This window comes from Myxocyprinus asiaticus, chromosome 18 (genome assembly GCF_019703515.2).
Source record: "Myxocyprinus asiaticus isolate MX2 ecotype Aquarium Trade chromosome 18, UBuf_Myxa_2, whole genome shotgun sequence".
Lineage (NCBI taxonomy): Eukaryota > Metazoa > Chordata > Actinopteri > Cypriniformes > Catostomidae > Myxocyprinus > Myxocyprinus asiaticus.
Genome location: NC_059361.1, coordinates 17671959 through 17694287, shown reverse-complemented (window position 1 = coordinate 17694287; position 22329 = coordinate 17671959). Strand labels below are relative to the sequence as shown.

At 39.4% G+C, this 22329-nt stretch overlaps 1 protein-coding gene across 1 annotated transcript in view; it reads left to right on the top strand.

The window, feature by feature from the left end:
* Nucleotides 1-22329, top strand: part of LOC127456501 (ryanodine receptor 1-like) — a 130126-nt gene that overhangs the window by 62630 nt on the left and 45167 nt on the right. The window contains exons 36-71 of the mRNA XM_051725027.1: nt 1167-1727; nt 1949-2149; nt 2261-2372; nt 3388-3531; nt 3665-3938; nt 4119-4236; nt 4399-4531; nt 4746-4840; nt 4935-5070; nt 5184-5367; nt 5610-5721; nt 5901-6021; nt 6887-7056; nt 7254-7474; nt 7570-7660; nt 7876-8016; nt 8104-8267; nt 9065-9143; nt 9232-9321; nt 9473-9613; nt 9716-9793; nt 9950-10025; nt 10173-10296; nt 10408-10523; nt 10642-10709; nt 10925-11046; nt 11463-11512; nt 12257-12317; nt 12428-12554; nt 15346-15454; nt 16269-16350; nt 16446-16576; nt 16754-17074; nt 17642-17882; nt 21668-21755; nt 21920-22012. Of these exons, the coding sequence (XP_051580987.1) occupies nt 1167-1727; nt 1949-2149; nt 2261-2372; nt 3388-3531; nt 3665-3938; nt 4119-4236; nt 4399-4531; nt 4746-4840; nt 4935-5070; nt 5184-5367; nt 5610-5721; nt 5901-6021; nt 6887-7056; nt 7254-7474; nt 7570-7660; nt 7876-8016; nt 8104-8267; nt 9065-9143; nt 9232-9321; nt 9473-9613; nt 9716-9793; nt 9950-10025; nt 10173-10296; nt 10408-10523; nt 10642-10709; nt 10925-11046; nt 11463-11512; nt 12257-12317; nt 12428-12554; nt 15346-15454; nt 16269-16350; nt 16446-16576; nt 16754-17074; nt 17642-17882; nt 21668-21755; nt 21920-22012 (5175 nt within the window). The remainder of the gene's footprint in view (nt 1-1166; nt 1728-1948; nt 2150-2260; nt 2373-3387; nt 3532-3664; nt 3939-4118; nt 4237-4398; nt 4532-4745; nt 4841-4934; nt 5071-5183; nt 5368-5609; nt 5722-5900; nt 6022-6886; nt 7057-7253; nt 7475-7569; nt 7661-7875; nt 8017-8103; nt 8268-9064; nt 9144-9231; nt 9322-9472; nt 9614-9715; nt 9794-9949; nt 10026-10172; nt 10297-10407; nt 10524-10641; nt 10710-10924; nt 11047-11462; nt 11513-12256; nt 12318-12427; nt 12555-15345; nt 15455-16268; nt 16351-16445; nt 16577-16753; nt 17075-17641; nt 17883-21667; nt 21756-21919; nt 22013-22329) is intronic.

The window sequence follows — 22329 nt, the reverse complement described above, 5'->3', positions numbered from 1 at the left end:
GTATCATGGCAAAGGCTGTGAATACTTATGTACATGTGATTCTTTTTTCGTTTTTTATTTTTAATAAAGTTGCAAAGATTTCAAACAAACTTCTTTCACGTTGTCATTATGGGGTAATGTTTGTTGAATTTTGAGGAAAATAATGAATTTAATCCATTTTGGAATAAGGCTGTAACATAACAAAATGTGGAAAAAGTGAAGCGCTGTGAATACTTTCCGGATGCACTGTATATACCTAATTATTCATGTGATTATCTAATCAACCAATCATGTGGTAGCAGTACAATGCATAAAATCATTCAGATACAGGTCAGGAGCTTCAGTTGATGTTCACATCAACCGTCAGAATGGGGAAAATATATGATCTCAGTGATTTCGACCATGGCATGATTGTTGGTTCCAGACAGGCTGGTTTGAGTATTTCTGTAACTGCTGATCTCCTGGGATTTACAGTTTACTCATAATGCTGCCAAAAACAAAAAGCATCCATTGAGCGACAGTTCTGAATATGGAAACGCCTTGTTGATGACGGAGGTCAATGGAGATTGGCCTGGGCTGCAATTTCCAAAAGCATCGCAAGCTTAAGTTGATCGAAAGACCATTGGCGGCAGTGGCTTCTACGATCTACTTAGGCTTATGATGCTTTAGGGAAAAGCAGCCCAGACTGGTTCGAGCTGACAAAAAGGCTATGGTAATTCAGATAACTACTCTGTACAATTGTAGTGAGCAGAATAGCATCTCAGAATGCACAAGACGTCGAACCTTGAGGCAGATGGGGTACAACAGCAGAAGAACACGTCGGGCACTATTTTAGGACCATAGTGTTCCTAATAAAGTACTCAGTGAGTGTAGACTTCTTAAACCACTTCATCTTAACTCATTTAACTCGTCTGTCGCAATAATGTAATTTATTTGAATTATCTTCAGTTTGGGGGCTTTTCTCAGCAAATATTGATACAGTATATGCAATACTTTCTGATTAATTCAATTCATTTATTAGTACATCATGTATTTAATTCTAATAAAAATGTTTAATTGATTGACACCATCAAAGTGTATTTGATACAGACAAAGATAATAGATGAATGGAGGGATTGATGGTTAGATGGATGGATGCGCACAAAACTATGTTTCTGTTAATATCTGTGCATTGTTTGCCCTTGCAGGAGCTTAAGACCCAAGCTCTGAGCATGCTGACTGAAGCTGTGTTGGATGGCAGTCAGGCTATGCGCGACCCTGTAGGGGGCAGCGTTGAGTTCCACTTCGTTCCCATCCTCAAACTAATCAGCACCCTCCTCATTATGGGCATTTTCAATGACGATGACGTCAAGCACATCCTCAAGATGATTGACCCTAGTGTGTTCGGAAAGAAAGAGGAGGAGGCAGGAGAGAAAGAGGAATCAGGAGAGAAAGCTGCTCCCAAGGAGGAGGGAGAGGAGGTGAAAGAGAAAGAAGAGATGGCTGAAGGAGAGGAGGAGGCAATGGATGAAGGACTAGGGGAGGAGGAGGAGGAGGAGCTGAAAGCCCTGAAGAAGGAAGGAGAGGAAGGAGAAGGGGTCGAGAAGGCAGTGGAGGAGGAGGAGGAGGAAGGAGAGAAGGTGGATGGAGAAAAAGCAGAGGAAGAGAAGGAGGCAGAAGAAGTAGGAGAGGAAGCCCAAGAGGAGGAAGAGGAAGCACCGGAGGAGGGGCTGCTCCAAATGAAGCTTCCAGAGTCTGTAAAACTGCAGGTAAGTTTCATAGACCTCATTAAACAAAGTTTTCTTTCATGTGTTGATGTATTTTCTATTGAAACAGAAAGTTGAATAGGGACATATTTTAAACACCGTAAAAGCAATATAATTCCAATTTTACTACTTTTTTTCTTAAATCTTTTAATTCTCAGTTTATTCTTTATTTATAAATGTATTTATTTCTTACATTATGTCTCTGTCTATCTCCCTGTTTTCAGATGTGTACGCTTCTACAGTATTTCTGTGACTGTGAGCTCAGACACAGAGTTGAGGCTATTTTGGCGTTCTCCAATAACTTTGTACAGCAGATCCAATTAAACCAGCGTGAAAGATATGGCAAGCTAATGAAAGCATTTACAATGTCCGCCGCTGAAACTGCTCGCAGGACCCGAGAGTTCCGCTCCCCTCCTCAGGAACAGGTACATTACCCATTGTTCTACTTTAAACCCATATTTAAAACTGCCTTCAGGAAGACTGATTAGTTTTTTTTATATGTTCATGTGTGTGTGTGTGTGTGTGTGTGTATGTAGGTTTTCCTGTTGACAAACTTCAAGCACAGCCCAGAGGACGAGGACTGCCCAGTGCCTGAAGAAGTGCGTGAAACCCTCCAGAATTTCCATAATGACCTCCTGAATCACTGCGGTCAGTTCAAAACATCTCACAAACTGTACAACCACATTACAACCCCTAAGCACTAACCATATATAATGTTGCTTAAACAACCTGTGATCAAATTCTTTATCACTCGACGCATGCCTGATCAACTGATTAAATTTTTTGTTCTTTTTTTTTTTTTTCTGAAGATTTAAGACTTTGATGCACATATTATTAAATCATAAAAGGGAAAAAAAAAAAACTTAATGGTTCATTTTTTTTAAAAATATATAATTTTACCCTTTTTGTTTCTCCAAAATCATGCATTTTGATAGAGTTACACATGTGTCTAATACAAAAAAATATAGTTTTTCACTACTTTCAGAAGACATTTTGACTTTATGTGGATATAATGAAGATGAAAATTCTCTCATCATTTACTCACCCTCATGCCATCCCAGATGTGAATTACTTTCTTTCTTCTGCTGAACACAAACAAAGATTTTTAGAAGAATTTCTCAGCTCTGTTGGTCCATACAATACAAGTGAATGGGTACCAAAGCGTTGAAGGTCCAAAAGCATATAACGGCTACAGAAGAGATTTAATAGGTGTGGGTGAAAAACAGATCAATATTTAAGTCCTTTTTTACTATCAATTTCCACTTTCACATTATTCTTCTTTTGTTTTTGGCGATTCGCAATCTTCATACATATCTCCATCTACTGAGCAGGGAGGAGAATTTATAGTAAAAAAGGATTTAAATATTAATCTGTTTCTCACCCACACCTGCTATATAGCTTCTAAAGATATACTGTAGATTTAACCACAGAAGTCATATGGATATTTTTTTATGCTGCCTTTATGTACTTCAAAATATTGGTACCCATTCGCTTGCATTGTGAGGACCAACAGAGCTAAAAATCTTCATTTGTGTTCAGCAGAAGAAAGAAATACACAGCTGGGATGGCATGAGGGTGAGTAAATTAGAGAATTTAAATTTTTGGGTGAATTATCCCTTTAATATTACCACTGTTCTTACCAATGTTTGTTTTTGTACATCAGGTGTCCATGTTGAAGAAGAAGAGGAGGCGAAAGAAGTGGATGCATCTCTCAGAGGAAGACTGCTCAGTCTTGTGGAGAAGGTCAAGAACATCAGGAAGAAAAATGAGGAAGAGGATCCAGAACCAGAGGAACAACCCAAACCTAGTGAGTAAAAGTAGTTAAGCAACCCCCAGAAGATTGCTACCTGCTTTCCTCTCGTATGGATCGGTGTTTTCTTTTCACAAAGTTGTTGATTTCTTTTAGTACTTTAACATTTATCGAAAATTCTACCCTTCAGGCACATTACAGGAGTTGATATCCCACACTATGATTCTCTGGGCTCAGGAATCCTTCATTCAGAACCCTGAGCTGGTGCGGCTGATGTTCAGTCTTCTCCACCGCCAGTATGATGCTCTGGGAGAGTTGATCCGCGCACTGCCTAAGGCCTATGCCATTAACGCTGTGTCTATACAGGACACCATGGACATGCTAGAGTGCCTGGGGCAGATCCGCTCCCTGCTCATCGTCCAGATGGGCCCAGAAGAGGAGAGGCTTATGATCCAGAGCATTGGGTTTGTACTTGAAATGATTTGGAATGATTTAGAATATTGAGCACAGACATCAAGGGCTTAGTACTTAAGGTCATCACATAAAAATTACGTTTTGTTTGTTGCTTTTTTACATAAGCCTCTAGAATAATTTATGTTCGCCTGCAATGTGATATTTAATATTCTTATTGTCTGCCTCTGTAGGAACATTATGAACAACAAAGTGTTTTACCAGCACCCTAATCTGATGCGAGCCCTGGGCATGCATGAGACAGTCATGGAGGTCATGGTAAACGTGCTAGGAGGTGGTGGAGACTCTAAGGTATACATGTGTTTATGTTATATACTGAATATTGTGACGAGGATCCAACTCGGCCCTTGAAATAAGATCTAAATATATATATGAAATGACATTTAAAGTACAGTTGAAACAGATGTAATCTCTGTCTGGTAAATGGTATGATTTTTTTTTTTTTGCCTTTAGGAAATTCGATTCCCGCAAATGGTGACCAATTGCTGTCGCTTCCTGTGCTACTTCTGTAGGATCAGCCGTCAGAACCAGCGATCCATGTTTGACCATCTCTCATACCTGCTGCAGAACAGTGGCATTGGACTAGGTCAGCCCCTTTGTACCCCTCATTTACAGTGATGTAGAATATTAAGCAATGGATACTGTTAAAGTCTAAATATAGTTCTTATTTTGAAATACAAAGACATCACTACAAATCAGACTAGAGTGAAAGTGGACCAAGGATATTTACAAGCAGGACCTGTATTACTCTTTATTTTGGAAAAAGTTTTAACTTGAGTTTTTAATGTGTTGATTTGTAGGGATGCGTGGATCCACACCTCTTGATGTTGCTGCTGCATCCTGCATTGACAACAATGAGCTGGCCCTGGCTCTACAAGAACAAGACCTCGAGATGGTAGTGCTATGAACTTTGTTTTTTGTAGTGGATGATTTTCTGGTAAAAATGTTTAACATCACATAAACATTATTTGGCTCTCCCTGCTACACAGGTAGTGACATACCTGGCTGGCTGCGGCCTGCGAATGTGTCCCATGCTTCTTTCTAAAGGCTACCCTGACATAGGATGGAATCCATGTGGAGGAGAGAGATACTTGGACTTCCTGCGCTTTGCTGTGTTTGTCAATGGTCAGCATGTTCAGCTTAATTTTATCTCTGTATGACTCATCTTTTTGGAGTACCTTGTAGTTAATTTTGTTTGGTGACCATGTCTGTGATTGCCTCTCTGTCTCCCCCTGCAGGTGAGAGCGTAGAGGAGAACGCCAATGTGGTTGTTCGTCTGTTGATTCGTCGGCCCGAGTGCTTCGGCCCCGCCCTGAGGGGAGAGGGTGGTGCAGGTCTGTTAGCTGCCATTGAGGAGGCTATTAAGATCTCTGAAGACCCTGCCAGAGATGGGCCGACTCCTAAAAAGGACAGACGTTTCATGTAAGACATTGCAATGAATAAACTGTGTAAATATTGGAATTTTACTAGGCACATACTATGCCAGTGTAATTCATATATAGCTTTCAGTATTAAACATTGAACCTTTGTCCAGGTATATATGTACATTGAAGGTGCTTACTGTTGTAATATCACTAATTGTTCTCCTGTTACGGCAACTGCATATTAACTTTAACACTTAGGTAATTCTGCTTTCATTTATTCCCCCTGTGATTGGTTCACAGGTTTGGAGGGGAGGAGCAACATGAGGAGAACAGAGTGCATCTTGGGAATGCTGTCATGTCATTTTACTCAGCCCTTATAGACTTGTTGGGTCGCTGTGCCCCTGAGATGCATGTAAGTAGCAACTTACGCTTTACATATTTATGCTTAAAGTGCCCCCGTCACACCTCCTACATACAGTGTCTATGATTCACTGAATATGTCATATTTATTGTCAAAATTATGTTTTTACTTAATAAATATGGACTGAAAAAATGCTGATCTTTAATTTTATACTTGTTCTTTCCCCACAGTTGATCCAGGCAGGTAAAGGTGAAGCTTTGAGAATCAGAGCCATCTTGAGGTCTCTGGTGCCCATTGAAGATCTAGTGGGAGTCATCAGCTTACCTGTTCAGATCCCCACCTTTGGCAAAGGTACATGTGTGAGAACATTTATTTTAAATAGATAAGTAAAATCCATCATGTGTATACAATAGAGAATGCACATGCACAAGGACATTAGACACATTCCGATAAGTCTTTTTAAAGTTTTTCTTTTAACCTTAAAGACGACACAAAACAACATCATCCCTGACTGATCCCCTTTATGTGCATCTAATAAACTAAAAATATACTGAGCATTATTTACTTATTTAAAAAAATCAGACAAAGCAAGAAAAATTTGTTTACATGAGATTTTGACGTCAAACCATGAAGAGACATGCGCTCAACACGTGTGCACATTGGATAAGCCGGTGGGAACACCGGTACAGGTGTTTACAAACCATGCAAAATCGGCTTAATGGGCAAAAATCTACCTATATTGACTGGTTTATGCTTACGCCTTTAATGACCTTACACCGATAAAGGAACGGCGTTTATTGTGTTTACATGACCACATGCGTTGTCTGCATAATAAGCATAATCGGTGTAAGAACGTGCATGTAAACACGCTCATTGATAACACTTATACATTCATTAGTCATTAGCAAATTATATAATTCTTAGAAGATTAGTAGTTCATGAACATTCAAATATAAATGAAAATACAACCAATTAGTGAAACTTCTTATACCTCTTTTTTAAGTTTTAACTAATAATCTGTAAAGCATTGTATAATGTTTATGAATGAAAATAACATAACTATATTAATGAAAGTTATAATGTTAACAGTATAATTTCTTTGACGCACACATAAACTATACACAAGTTTAATTTGTATTATATCAAATGCAAATGAAATGGTTGCACTGTAGAGCCCGGACTCAACTCTTCTTTTCTTTGTGCCATTTTTTGATAGATGGTCAGATCGTTGAGCCAAAAATGTCAGCGAGTTTCGTGCCAGACCACAAAGCCTCCATGGTGCTTTTCCTGGACAGAGTGTACGGCATTGATAACCAGGACTTCCTGTTGCATGTGCTGGAGGTGGGCTTCCTGCCCGATATGAGAGCTGCAGCCTCTCTGGATACGGTGAGCTCTTAAGACTGCCAAACATATTTCATCCTCACTTCTTTACCTTTCATAATATGCATGTTGTCATTATGTTGTAGTACGTATACTGTTGTAATTTAAATGCACCATGATAATTCTTCTAAAATATACAAAGCAAAATGTAGTTGAAAAATTAAATAATAATATGTATGATATTGCTTCTTATGTTCCTCCAGGCAGCGTTCAGCACCACAGAGATGGCACTTGCTCTGAACCGTTACCTGTGCTCAGCTGTGCTGCCTCTGCTCACTAAGTGTGCCCCACTGTTCGCTGGCACAGACCACCGTGCCATTATGATCGACTCTATGCTGCACACTATCTATAGGCTGTCCCGTGGCCGTGCTCTTACCAAAGCTCAAAGAGATATCATTGAGGACTGCCTCATGTCTCTTGTCAAGTAATTCCTTCTTGACATCAGCACTCAAAATAGACAAGCTAATTTTCTTGAACTTAATATATAGTATTTTGAACATGATATTTGTGTATTTTTAGATATTTGCGACCATCCATGTTGCAGCATCTGTTGAGGAGGCTGGTGTTCGATGTGCCAATCCTAAATGAGTATGCTAAGATGCCCCTCAAGGTATAAGAACATAATTTAAATTTTTGGGTGAACTATGCTTTTAACATATTGCTTGTAATGGAGCATGAATTTACACAACAGAGCTAATATGTACCACAATATCCAGTGTCCCAGATTACCCAAAGTTACCCTACTATAATTAGATATGCTCTGTTTTTGTTCTATCATATTTTTGTGCCTGTGTGCTTTAGTTTAGTTGTTCTTATTACATTTAGTTGCTGACCAATCACTATGAGCGTTGCTGGAAGTATTATTGTCTGCCTAATGGATGGGCAAACTTTGGAGTCACATCAGAAGAGGAGCTGCATCTCTCTCGGAAACTCTTCTGGGGCATCTTTGAGTCCCTCGCACACAAGGTGTGACAAACATAAATACTCTCAGTGGAGGAATTCTAATTGAAACATGCATACTGTATGCACTTACTTTCCATCTCATTACTCCAGAAATTTGATGCCGAGCTGTTTAAGATCGCCATGCCCTGTATATGTGCCATTGCGGGTGCCATCCCTCCAGACTATGTAGATGCTAGCTATTCATCCATGACTGAGAAGAAAGCATCTGTAGATGCTGAGGGCAACTTTGATCCCAAACCAGTGGAGACAACCAAGTAAGTGAGAAATAGAGAAATCAACCAGCGAATAGTCAATGGTAAGTGTGCTTTAATAGTAGGGGTGGGTAAAAATATTGATTTTCTAATGCATCGCGATCTTCATTTGAATGATATCGATTCTTAAATCTATTTTTTACTCTATGTGCAACCCTCTTCTACAATGAGAGAAAATCACTCGCTTTTGCAACCAAATTTCACGCTATGCGACTAAAATATATATAATTGGCAACTGACTGTAAATGTTTAGATTTCACTCACCAGTAATTTTTTAAATGCTAATAACGCATAGCAGGTATGAGATCATTCAAGTCTCTCTCGTTAACTAGTGCTCATTTACAGACACTCTTTACAGAAGTGCCAGTTTTCTTAAAAAATAAGAAAATATATACATAGTTAGAAGGTCCCCTGTATAATTACCAGCATTATCTGGGAGAGAATTTCTTTCATATGTAAGCAAAAGGGACATTATAACTAAAATATACCCATATGAATCATTATTGAAGCGAATCAAAATAAGAAATCGAATCAAATCAAGAGCTTGTGAATCGGAATCGGATCGAATAGGGAAATCTGTATCAATACCAGGCCCTATTTAGTAGTTTAGAGAAAACCATTGACTTCACAAATATCAGTCACAGTACATTATTTTTCTTTTGCATCTTTCATTGTGTATGTTTTACCACAGTACGTGTAACACAAGCAATCATTATGAGGGAATCAAAAGATTTGTGTTCCAATGAACAACATTGAAAAATCTCCTCATTTTAATATATTTTCTTTTTGGTTCTTTACAGCACCATCATCCCTGAGAGGCTGGATGCCTTCATTAACAAATATGCTGAGCACACGCATGATAAGTGGGCCTTTGAGAAGGTTAGTATCAGCGCTCTTGCTCATTTCTGAATGGCAAAAGCATTGTAGGTTCAGGAATAGGCTTATAACTTTTGCTTTCTTCTTCCAGATCCAAAACAACTGGACATATGGAGAGGTTCTAGATGAGAATGCCAAAACCCATCCCATGTTGCGGCCATACAAGACTTTCTCAGAGAAGGTCTGAATATATCTACGTATGCTGTTCACAAGCTATTCCTTTCCTTTATTAATGTCTGTCTGCTTGGTATACACCATCGTTTGTTCCTTTGGTATGAGAATCCTAAGGAAAGAATGGATCTCAACCTCTCTCTCATTTTATCTGTCTCTAGGATAAGGAGATCTATCGCTGGCCCATTAAAGAGTCCATCAAGGCCATGTTGGCTTGGGAATGGACTCTGGAGAAAGCCAGAGATGGAGAGACTGAGAAAACAGAGGTGAAGGCCACCAGGAAGATCTCCCAGACTGCTCAGGTAAAAGAGGGATGAGGGAAATTCAAATTCAGGTGGAAAAATGAAGATGGAAATCATATGTTTGATGAACACAATATGTACAACTATATCTGTCTCCTGCAGGCCACCTATGACCCCAGCCAGGGATACTCTCCCCAGCCAGTAGACCTTATAAGCATGGCCTTGTCCAGAGAGCTACAGGTATATAATTTATTGTATTGAAGTACCTTCTTTAGAGCCTGGTTGACCAGGTAGACCAGCACCAAACCAGCATAAATCAGCCAGCATGGAAGTTCATTCTGGTGAAAACTGGTCTTTTTAGCAGGGTAATAAAGTATTTTATGTTTCCGTCCATAGTCCATGGCAGAGCAGCTCGCTGAGAATTACCACAACACATGGGGCCGCAAAAAGAAGATGGAACTGCAAGCCAAGGGTATGATCTCTTTATTTATAATCAATGTGTGATCTGCATGGGCTTGACACCCCTAATGCACAACATTTAAAAATTATATATTGTTTGTAAGACAAACCATGTTAAACCATGGAGTGTCTCCTTGTGTCTCCTGTATTCATACTGTAGGTGGTGGTACCCACCCTTTGCTGGTACCATATGACACATTGACAGCCAAGGAGAAGACAAGGGACAGAGAGAAAGCCCAAGACCTGCTCAAATTCCTCCAGTTCAACGGATATGCTGTTACCAGGTGCTCAACTAATAAATAACAGTCTAGTGATGTAAAAAGGTGGACAAAAGAGACCAGTTCAGACAGTTACATTGTATTGTGTCTCATTACACCTCTTTTGTTCTTCTCCAGAGGTTTGAAGGACATGGAGCAGGAAATTTCCTCCATTGAGAAGCGCTTTGCTTATGGGTTCCTACAGAAGCTGTTGAAGTGGATGGAGATTGCACAGGAGTTTATTGCTCATCTTGGTATACATTCATACTGTAGCAGTCATTTCTTAGATCCAAAGCATTGCAGATTTTATATAGCACTTGATGCAGTTGTTTTTGATTGACAGGCATGTGTTCCATGTGTTTGTTACTCTAGAGGCCGTTGTGAGCAGTGGAAGAGTTGAGAAATCCCCTCACGAACAGGAGATTAAATTCTTTGCCAAGGTGAGTAACCTTTGACTGGTGTACTCGTGCATGCTAAACAAGACTTATATCTCAGTGGGAATTATTTGTCTGACACAGGTGGGTTGCACCAATAAGGAGCTTTCAAGCTTCAAATATATAAATTAGCTTTAAAGAACAGTGCCAAATTAAAGTCATTATTATGCCTGGATTTAAAAGTCCCTCTTTCACCGTCTCTTTTTTATGTCTTTCTGTAGATTCTGCTTCCATTGATAAACCAATACTTTAAGAATCACTGCCTGTATTTCCTGTCCACACCTGCTAAAGTTCTAGGCAGTGGTGGCCACGCATCCAACAAGGAGAAAGAGATGATTGCTAGGTAATTAAGATCTACATTAAGCTACAGATTTCCATTATTCTGAGTTTGTTACATTATGTAACATAAACAAAATATATTCTCAGTTTTTTGCGCCTTGAAGAATTCAGACTTTGCAAGTGATCTTAGTTATTCTAGAAAATAGTTTTGACGTTGTCCTTCCTGCTCCTCACACTTCTTGCCTTGGGTTCTCTCTCTTCCTCTTCCTGGAGTATTTTCATGGGTCCCCTCATCCTTTTGTCATTTTTTATATTTATCTTCTCTGGACCACATTGTTTTGCTCCTACTTTTCCACCATCTTAACCTCACCTTTGCATTCCTCTCCACACCTTCTCTTTCTCAACCCTCCAACCCTCTTTCTGTCTTATCTGCCTTTCTCTCTCTCTGTCTCTTTTGTTCTCACTTTTGTCTTGCCTCAGTATCTTCTGTAAGTTGGCCGGTCTGGTGAGACACAGGGTTTCCCTCTTTGGTAAGAATCCTGCATGATGGTCTGATGCCAGATCTCATTGTTTCACCTTCATTCCCCTTTTCTTTATTTCACACCATCCATACACTCATTCTTAATAGTTGTTTTTATTTGCTCTGAGTTTTCCCTCCATGCTTCCCTCCTCTCGCTTTCCTCCTTTCTTTCTCTTCTTTTTCTTTTTCTTTTCTTTTTTCTTTCATTATTTTCTTTTTCCTTCTCTTTTTTCCTTCTTTCTATCTTTCTTTTTTCCTTTCTTTTTTCTTTCTTTCTCTCCTATCTTTCTTTCTTTTTTCTTTCTTTCTTTTCTTCTTTTTATTTCTCTTTTCTTTCTCTCTTTCTTTCTTTCTTTCTTTTTCTCTCTCTTTTTTCCCTGAGTGGCTGAGGTTTGCTTTGCTTAAGTTGTTTTTTCTTCAACCCCCCAACCCCCCAATCTCTTTTTTCTCTTCTCTTTTCTTTCTTTCTTTCTTTCTTGCTCTCTGAGTGGCTGTGGTTTGCTTAAGTTGTTTTTTCTTTAACCTTACAGTAAGAGCCATTTTCATATCAGTATATGAGAAGAATATCTGCTTTGGCTGTGATTATATTACTTCATGTTATATCAGTATCATATTAGAGCTTAATAGTCTCTGTCCTAATTCTGTAAGATTTTCAAACTAGGGCAATACAGGTATGTCAGAATGCTAATTGTATTGCAAGATGCAAACATTAAGATGATTGTCATGCTCTCTATGTTTGTGTGTATGTGCGCAGGCACTGATGCCTCAGCAGTGGTCAACTGTCTTCATATCTTGTCCCGCTCACTGGATGCCAGGTATATTTCTTAATCACATTATTATTCCCTGTGTTTACTGATGTTTACACTGTTGATTAATCCTTGCATCCATCCATCTTTTCTTTTGCTCTGTCCTTGTTTTCTTTAAGGACTGTGATGAAATCTGGGCCTGAGATTGTGAAGGCTGGTCTGCGCTCTTTCTTTGAGAGTGCTGCCGATGATATTGAGAAGATGGTTGAGAACCTCAAATTGGGGAAGGTGTCCACCAAAAACCAGGTCAGACGTAAAAATAGTCCTGTTCTCTGAGATGTTCCTTTTTTTAAAATCAGAATCAGTATCAAATTGAGCTTTATTGCCAAGTAATTTTACACATACAAGGAATTTTTCTTGGTCTTCCAGTGCACAAACAATACAGCAATAAGACTTGAGTAGAAAATAAAGTTTATATAGAAATACACAATAGGACAAATATATTTATATATATATATATATGTAAAATATACAAAACAAATACGAATCTGTTATATACAGAAGCAAGGGAATGTAATGGCAGAAGATGTATGGTATGTTGAATAAATATAAATAGACTAAGCTGTGTATTGAACATTAATTATTGCTCAATGGGGCAATTTTAACTCTTCATGAGATGGATAGCCTAAGGGAAAAAACTGTTCCTGTGCCTGACGGTTCTGGTGCTCAGTGCTCTGTAGCACCTGCCAGAAGGCAACAGTTCAAAAAGGTAGTGGGCTGGGTGAGTGGGTCCAGAGTGATTTTTCTGGACTTTTTCCTCACTCTAGAAGTGTACAGTTCTTGAAGGGAGGGCAGGGGGCAGCCAGTATCCTCTCAGCAGTCTGAACTGTCCTTTGTAGTCTTCTGACATCCAATTTTGTAGCTGCATCAAACCAGACAGTTACTGAAGTGCAGAGAACAGACTCTATGACTGCTGAGAAGATCTGTATCAACAGTGCCTGTAGCTGGTTGGACTTCCTCAACTGGCGAAGGAAGTACAACCTCTGCTGGGCCTTTTTCACAGTGGAGTCAATGTGGGTCTCCCACTTAAGATCCTGTGAGATGGTAGTGCCCAGGATCCTGAATGACTCCATTGCTGCCACAGTGCTGTTTAGAATGGTGAGGGGGGTCAGTGTTGGGGTGTTCCTCCTAAAGTCCACAATCATCTCCACTGTTTTGAGCGGGTTCAACTCCAGGTGGGTTTGACTGCACCAGTGAGCCAGCCGTTCAACCTCCTTTCTGTATACAGGCTCATCATCATCTTGGATGAGGCCAATGACAGTAGTGTCGTCTGCAAACTTCAGGAGCTTGACAGAGGGGTCCTTGGTGGTGCAGTCATTTGTATACAGGGAGAAGAGTAGTGGGGAGAGCACACATCACTGGGGGGCACCAGTGCTGATTGTGCATGTGCTGGAAGTGAATTTCCTCTGTCTCACAAGCTGCTGCCTGTCCGTCAGAAAGCTGGTGATCCACTGACAGATAGACATGGGAACAGAGAGTTGGTGTAATTTAGTCTGGAGAATAGCTGGGATGATGGTGTTGAAAGCCGAACTGAGGTCCACAAAAAGGATCCTTGCATTTGTCCCTGGTCTGTCCAGATGTTGCAGGATATGATGCAATCCCATGTTGACTTCATCATCCACAGACCTGTTTGCTCGATAATTGAAGGGGATCTAGAAAGGGTCCAGTGATGTCCTTCAAGAGGGCCAACACCAGTCTCTCAAATGATTTCGTGACCACAGATGTCAGAGCGACAGGTTTGTGTCATTAAGTCCTGAGATTTTGGGTTTCTTTGGGACAGGAATAATGATTGAGCATTTGAAGCAGCTTGGGATTTCACACTGCTCCAATGATCTATTGAAGATCAGTGTGAAGATGGGGGCCAGCTGGTTAGCACAGGATTTTAGACAAGCAGTTGAAACACTGTCTGGGCCCTTTACTTTCCTTGTCTTTTGTTTTCGGAAGACATGGCACACATCTTCTTCACAGATCTTAAGTGCAGGTTGAGTAGCAGGAGGGGGGTTGCAGAAGGTGTTGATGTTTGTGTGAAGTGAAGGTCAGAGCAGGTGTGGGGTGTGAGATTGGGCTTTTCAAATCTACAGTAGATCACATTCAAATCGTCAGCCAATTGTTGATTTCCTACAGTGTTGGGGGAAGGTCTCTTGAATTTAGTAATATCTTTCAGGTCGCTCCACATTGATGCATGTTCGTTAGCTGAAAACCTGTAGGTTGGAAGAAGATGAACCAGACAGTGATCAGAGTCCCAAAGCTGCTCTAGGGACAGAACGATATGCATCCTTTATTGTTGTGTAACAATGATCCAGTATATTTCTGTCTCTGGTTGGGCATGTAATGTGTTGTTTGTATTTGGGCAGTTCACGTGTGAGGTTTGCTTTGTTAAAATCCCCAAGAATAATAATAACTGAGTCCAGGTATTTTTCCGTGTCTGTGATCTGATCTGCCAGCTGTTGCAGCGCTGCGTTCACGCACGCTTGTGGCGGGATGTACACACCAGAATAAATGAGGAAAACTCCCACTGCAAGTAGAAAGGCTTACAGTTAATAAAAGAGCGCTTCCAAATTAGGACTGCACATCTTCTTAATGTTGTTATATCTGTACAGCAACTTTCATTGATGTAAAAGCATGTTTCACCGCCTCTCGTTTTCCCCGTTAAATCCGCGATGCGATCCGCTCTGAACAGCTGAAAGCCCTGCAGGTGTAACGCACTGTCCGGAATGGCTTCACTCAGCCAGGTTTCTGTGAAGCACAAGGTAGCAGAGGTTGAAAAGTCCTTGTTTGTATGGGTGAGGAGATGTAATTCGTCCGTTTTGTTAGGAAGAGATCGGAGATTCGCTAGATAAATACTCGGCAGCGCTGTTCGAAAGCCGCGCTGATGGAGGTTGACCAGCACGCCAGCTCGTTTCCCTCGCTTGCGTCTCTTTAACAACACAGCTGTGCCTCAGACTAAAATGTCCAGCAGAGTGTCCGAATAGTCAATTGTGTTTAATTTAATTTTGTGTTAAAGTTGCTAAATGTACAATGTCTCTCTCTCTAACAGGTGAAAGGTGTATCTCAGAATATAAACTACACCACCAATGCTCTGCTGCCAGTGCTCACCTCTCTGTTTGACCACATCGCCCAGCATCAGTTTGGAGATGATGTCATCTGTGAGTTAATTTTAAAAATAACGTTTTTTTGGATTTGATTTTGATAGGGGTCATTTAACTATCTAAAATGTAACTTATTTAACTGACCTACAGTACTGTGGAAAGGTCTTAGGCACATTATATGTTTCACAAAAACATTTTACATAGAATAGAATAGAAGTAGAACAAGGAATCCTGTGACGGATGGTATTGCCTCAACAGAGCCATGATCTCAACATCATTGAGTCAGTCTGGGATTACAGGAAGACACAGAAGCAATTGTGAATAACATTTGTAGTGAAACAACAAAATCAAACAAACAAAAAACACATACAAAGATTCCATTGATACTACAGTAAAAAAATAAAATAAATAAATAATGAAAAATGTGAGGTGGGAGGTGTATATAATACGCTCAGAACAGATAAATAAAGATAAAGCACAAAGCATACAAAAATAAAAGTAGAAGTAACATGTTTTATTAACATACAGTTGATTTAATTGATTGATATAAAGGAATTAAATTGAACTGAATTCAGTTTGGTGTTCTACATTGCCATGTCAAAAACTGTGCTGACAAAGCAATAAAAAATTATTAAAATAACAATAATAAAAAGAGTAAACAAGTAGTATTATCAAATAAAATAGTGTACAATTAAATGAATGTAAGTAGGAGTTATTAAAAGTAAAGATGTAAAACAAGAATGAAAATGCCATGAATGAAAATGAAAATAAGAAAAAATACGTATAGTAATAGACACACGGGTCAAGGCAGATGACTAGCTCTACCTCATATTGTCTTTCTTTTTTTTTCCCTTTCTCCTCCATCATTCAGTGGATGATCTGCAGATATCCTGTTACCGTATCATGTGCAGCATCTACTCCCTGGGCACTGTAAAGACCCCTCATGCTGAGAAGTAAGCAAACTGCTCTCTGTATTGTGTGCTTTCACTTTCAAAGGAAGTTAATTAGTGTTATGTGTTAATAAATGTTATGGTTTGATGTCACACAGCCAAAGACCTGCTCTAGGAGAGTGTCTGGCTCATCTGGCCGCTGCCATGCCTGTTGCTTTCCTGGAGCCCAACCTCAATGAATTCAATGCATTCTCTGTGTACACTACCAAAACCCCACGAGAGAGAACAAGTCAGTAGTACACTATATACTCTCTTATTTCATCAGTTGTTTGTTATGGTTGTCAGAGGCTTACCTACTAAAGAATTTTAAGGGAATTTCACTCAGAAATAATAATTTTGTCATCATTTACTGAAGTTTTCAGATCAATGATATAGCTTCCTAAACCCCTAATCCTTCATGTTTTAGTCCTGGGTCTGCCCAGTCAAGTGCAGGAGCTTTGTCTAGATATCCCTGAGCTGGACGTGTTGATGAAGGATATCGGACATCTGGCAGAATCTGGGGCCCGTTACACAGAGATGCCACATGTAATTGAGATCACCCTGCCCATGCTGTGTAACTATCTGCCCCGCTGGTGGGAGAGGGGACCAGAGAACTTCCCAGAGCAGGAGGGTTGTCTTTGCACTGATGTCACCTCTGAACAACTAAATCAACTGCTGGGCAGCATTATGAAGATTGTCGTCAATAACCTGGGCATTGATGAAGCTTCCTGGATGAAGAGACTGGCAGGTGAGAGGAAATTAACATGAAGTCTGCAGGTTTTCTTCATAAAACTGGTATTGTAAAACAAGTAGTTTTAGCTCTTAATGCTGACTAGATGAGCCACATTCAAAGCCATTGTAAAATAGTTGATTTATACACACCTGTGACCACACATCACTTGATTTTCATATTAACGCACCAAGTTGCTTCATCGCTAGGCAACTGTAAACACCCTACAGTCAGGTTAATGGACTACTGTATGTTACTTGATGGAAGAATTGTTTATTGTGATATTATAGTAAATAAATTTAATTATTTATTGAATATTTTATTCAATAATTGATTGTCTTTTATCATATTGCTTTTGTTGCAGTTTTAAAATGGCAGTAAGCAACAAGGCCAATGTGTTTTCAAAATTTTACTTGTTTAAGGCATCCGCTTCACATCGTACCTAACTACGAGTTACCACTGTAATCCCCTCCATCTTTTAAAAAGTAGAATTTCACATCAGATCTGCATGAAAAAAAGAATAACTGATCAATAATCAATACTGATCATTTACTTCATATTCTTCCTCCCGATGTTCCTCCCCAGTATTTGCTCAGCCCATCGTGAGCAGAGCAAAGCCAGAGATGCTCAAGTCCCACTTTATACCCACCATGGAGAAGCTAAAGAAGCGCAGTGGAAAGGTGGTGGCTGAGGAGGAGCAGCTGCGTATGGAGGGGAAGACGGAGGTGGACAGTGAGGAGGGAACCATTCGCGATGAATTTGCTGTGCTCTGCAGGGATCTGTACGCTCTTTACCCGCTGCTCATCAGATATGTGGACAACAACAGGTACCTGCAGCACTTATATTTATTCGATAATAAATTAATAGATAAGTAAGGGATCTTGTTATTTTGCCATCATGTCAGTGCAGCTGCCAGCTAGATGCAAGCCCGGTTCTGCGGGGTTGCGAACGTTAGAGCACCCTCAATTGAATATGTAAGCTTAATAATACTGTATATTGGCAAAGCATTTTTCCTTGAATCCTGGCGAACACACACAAAAAATCCCTGCATCAAAACCAATAAACATGTATGATCTTGCAGATCATTGTCCTGATTTGCAGGTGGAATTTTCTGCTTTCATGCCTCTAATTGTACAATTGAGCATTTGATTGGTAAAGATTTCTGCTCTCGCATAGAGAATTTAGTAGTGGAATTATCTCACTTAGCCTAATCGACCGCCTGTTGCTTTCGATTTCTGCTTCGGGATAAAGTGGCACATAACTGCTGGTCAGTTTCCCAAAGCCAAATCCACACCTTAATGATAAGTGAAATGTAAAAAATAACTCTAGATTAGTGGTTGCAGATAACATCTTCGACATCACTTGCTGCATTCATGTGCAGAGAAAACAATCTATTAATGATTGTACATTAGAAAAAAAAACTTTTCTTAAACGAAGGCAGTGTAATTTGTGAGTTATATAATTTGTATTTGTTTTAGGATCATTAAACATGATTTCATCTAATATATATATATATTGGACAAAATCTCACTTTATGCAGGACAAATATTTTTTATTTGTTAAATCCATGGTTAAATCTTGCTGTACATATAAAGATGATGTGATCTTTTGATGCATATAAAGTCCAGATTCACTTTATAATGCTTTAAAAATATCAAGAAAAAACAAAGGGGGCACATGCTATCTACTAATATAATAATTATTATATAAATAACCACAGTCCTTTAGATTGCATTTGATTCGTACATATAAAATTGTAGGGAACATTAATAAAGCAACAACACTGAAAAAGAGAAAAACATTCAAAGCTCTTTTCTGGATAACTTAATACACCCTTTAAAACTGAACACAAAATTAGAATGAGAAATTGCTCATTTTAATTTATAGACCCAAAGTCTGATAGCATTAAATCAGAAACATATTTATGTATCAAATCTATAATCATTCAGTGGAGACAACGCAACTGAAAAACAATTATGAATTTCACTTTTACCTGCAATGTTTATCCTGGTATACCAGTCCATGTTTTCATTACTGACATAAATGACTCGAACAAATTTTAAAGTTGAAAAGATTGTGGTTTTCTGGGTCGGTTGTATCACTCGGTTGTATATATTTTAGCACTTGTAGAGGTGTGTTTGATGCCTTGTTTAAGGCAATAATGGTAATTTAAAACTGAAGGTTTTATTTGAAGATGTTGATGACATATGTGCTAACAGAGAGATATTTGACTGATTACAAATGATAAAGAAGGTCTGGTTCACCTGATTATCTAACAGCAGTTGTAAACCAGTCCAAAATAAAAAAAAATAAAAAAAAAGATTTTATATAGACATAACAATACAATTACATAATTTCAGATGTGTACATTACTAACCATTAGATAATTTAATAAATGTTGGCCTATAGTCTATATTTCACCCAGAGGGGCTCCTCAGCCCATGTGGGCAGGGGGGCATTTGCTTGGGCCACTGTAGCTACCCCCTGTGTACGTGCTTTGACCCAAGTATACTACAGAGAAAATTTATGTCGGAGCGGGATTTGAGCGGACGCTTTTTTACCGGTGAGTGTGAGCGGCTGAGTGGAGAGCACACGCATGGACTGGGTTATTGAGCGGAGTGTCACACCGCTCCATTTCGCTCACATGCTCTGATCGAGATTGATCGATATGAAAAAAAATTATTATAATATTTTTGGCCATATTGCCCAGCCCTAGTTTTTGCCATATAAAAGCCATACAAAACTACAGTAAAAGTAGTAAATACTACGCCTGACAACTAACAAGCAACAGAGCATTTTGTCTCTTGCTTATTTTTAATTCAGTGGCATCATGCTGGTAAGCCCCATTGTAGAATTTCCTTGGTCTAAAATCCCACCGAATATATTAACATAACATCTACAGGTGCATCTCAATAAATTAGAATGTCGTGGAAAAGTTCATTTATTTCAGTAATTCAACTCAAATTGTGAAACTCATGTATTAAATAAATTCAATGCACACAGACTGAAGTAGTTTAAGTCTTTGGTTCTTTTAATTGTGATGATTTTGGCTCACATTTAACAAAAACCCACCAATTCACTATCTCAAAAAATTAGAATATGGTGACATGCCAATCAGCTAATCAGCTCAAAACACCTGCAAAGGTTTCCTGAACCTTCAAAATGGTCTCTCAGTTTGGTTCACTAGGCTACACAATCATGGGGAAGACTGCTGATCTGACAGTTGTCCAGAAGACAATCATTGACACCCTTCACAAGGAGGGTAAGCCACAAACATTCATTGCCAAAGAAGCTGGCTGTTCACAGAGTGCTGTATCCAAACATGTTAACAGAAAGTTGAGTGGAAAGAACAAGTGTGGACGAAAAAGATGCACAACCAACCGAGGGAACCGCAGCCTTATGATTGTCAAGCAAAATCGATTCAAGAATTTGGGTGAACTTCACAAGGAATGGACTGAGGCTGGGGTCAAGGCATCAAGAGCCACCACACACAGACATGTCAAGGAATTTGGCTACAGTTGTCGTATTCCTCTTGTTAAGCCACTCCTGAACCACAGACAACGTCAGAGGCGTCTTACCTGGGCTAAGGAGAAGAAGAACTGGACTGTTGCCCAGTGGTCCAAAGTCCTCTTTTCAGATGAGAGCAATTTTTGTATTTCATTTGGAAACCAAGGTCCTAGAATCTGGAGGAAGGGTGGAGAAGCTCATAGCCCAAGTTGCTTGAAGTCCAGTGTTAAGTTTCCACAGTCTGTGATGATTTGTGGTGCAATGTCATCTGCTGGTGTTGGTCCATTGTGTTTTTTGAAAACCAAAGTCACTGCATCCGTTTACCAAGAAATTTTGGAGCACTTCATGCTTCCTTCTGCTGACCAGCTTTTTAAAGATGCTGATTTCATTTTCCAGCAGGATGTGGCACCTGCCCACACTGCCAAAAGCACCAAAAGTTGGTTAAATGACCATGGTGTTGGTGTGCTTGACTGGCCAGCAAACTCCCCAGACCTGAACCCCATAGAGAATCTATGGGGTATTGTCAAGAGGAAAATGAGAAACAAGAGACCAAAAAATGCAGATGAGCTGAAGGCCACCGTCAAAGAAACCTGGGCTTCCATACCACCTCAGCAGTGCCACAAACTGATCACCTCCATGCCATGCCGAATTGAGGCAGTAATTAAAGCACATATACAGTAAATGAACATACTTTCCTGAAGGCCAACAATTCACTAAAAATGTTTTTTTTATTATTGGTCTTATGATGTATTCTAATTTTTTGAGATAGTGAATTGGTGGGTTTTTGTTAAATGTGAGCCAAAATCATCACAATTAAAAGAACCAAAGACTTAAACTACTTCAGTCTGTGTGCATTGAATTTATTTAATACATGAGTTTCACAATTTGAGTTGAATTACTGAAATAAATGAACTTTTCCACGACATTCTAATTTATTGAGATGCACCTGTATATATTAAATATCAAATATGTTCTAATTGTGCCATATCGCACGTCAGTTTTGCGTTCAGTTTTTTTGTTGCTGGATTCTCATCACATCACGTGTGGTTAGGACACGGTGTTAGGCTGTAAGTAAGATTTTGTTGGAAATGTTTCTCTGAAAAGGGCGAGATGGTTGACCTGTCCTGACCCTGATGCTGAGGACCTCTTCAGGATGGTTGGAGAGGTCTTCATTTTCTGGTCCAAATCTCACGTAAGTCTGAGATCTGTTTCTTTCCAGCTTCCTCTCTTTCATTCAAATGTTATGGTATTACCTTTCAACTCTTTTGTGATCCACTTCAAAGCATTGATTGATTTAACAAACCAATAACTCTTTCCTTCTGTGATGATGCTTCCTGTTATTTTGGCACTCTGCAGAACTTCAAGCGTGAGGAGCAGAACTTTGTGGTGATGAATGAGATTAACAACATGTCCTTCCTCACTGCTGACAGCAAAAGCAAGATGAGCAAGGTGAGTATAACTGCCACTCAGAATCTGCGCAGACACAGGGTCTCACTCAGCATTGGCATTGTAAAATGATCACAACTTTAAAGTCAACGTAAAGTGGCATATTTCCGAGTGAAACAGGATATTTAACATGAAAAGACGATTTTTTTTTTTCCAATGGGAAATGTTTGAATTGTGAAAAGTGGCCGTTACAGTGCATACTCTGTCATCAGCTGAAAAGGAAAGTTATTATGTTAGGAATGTGTATTAAGAAACAAAACAGGCGAAATTTATGATGTCATGTTGACTTGAAATGTTTTGTTCTTTCAATTACCAGTTCC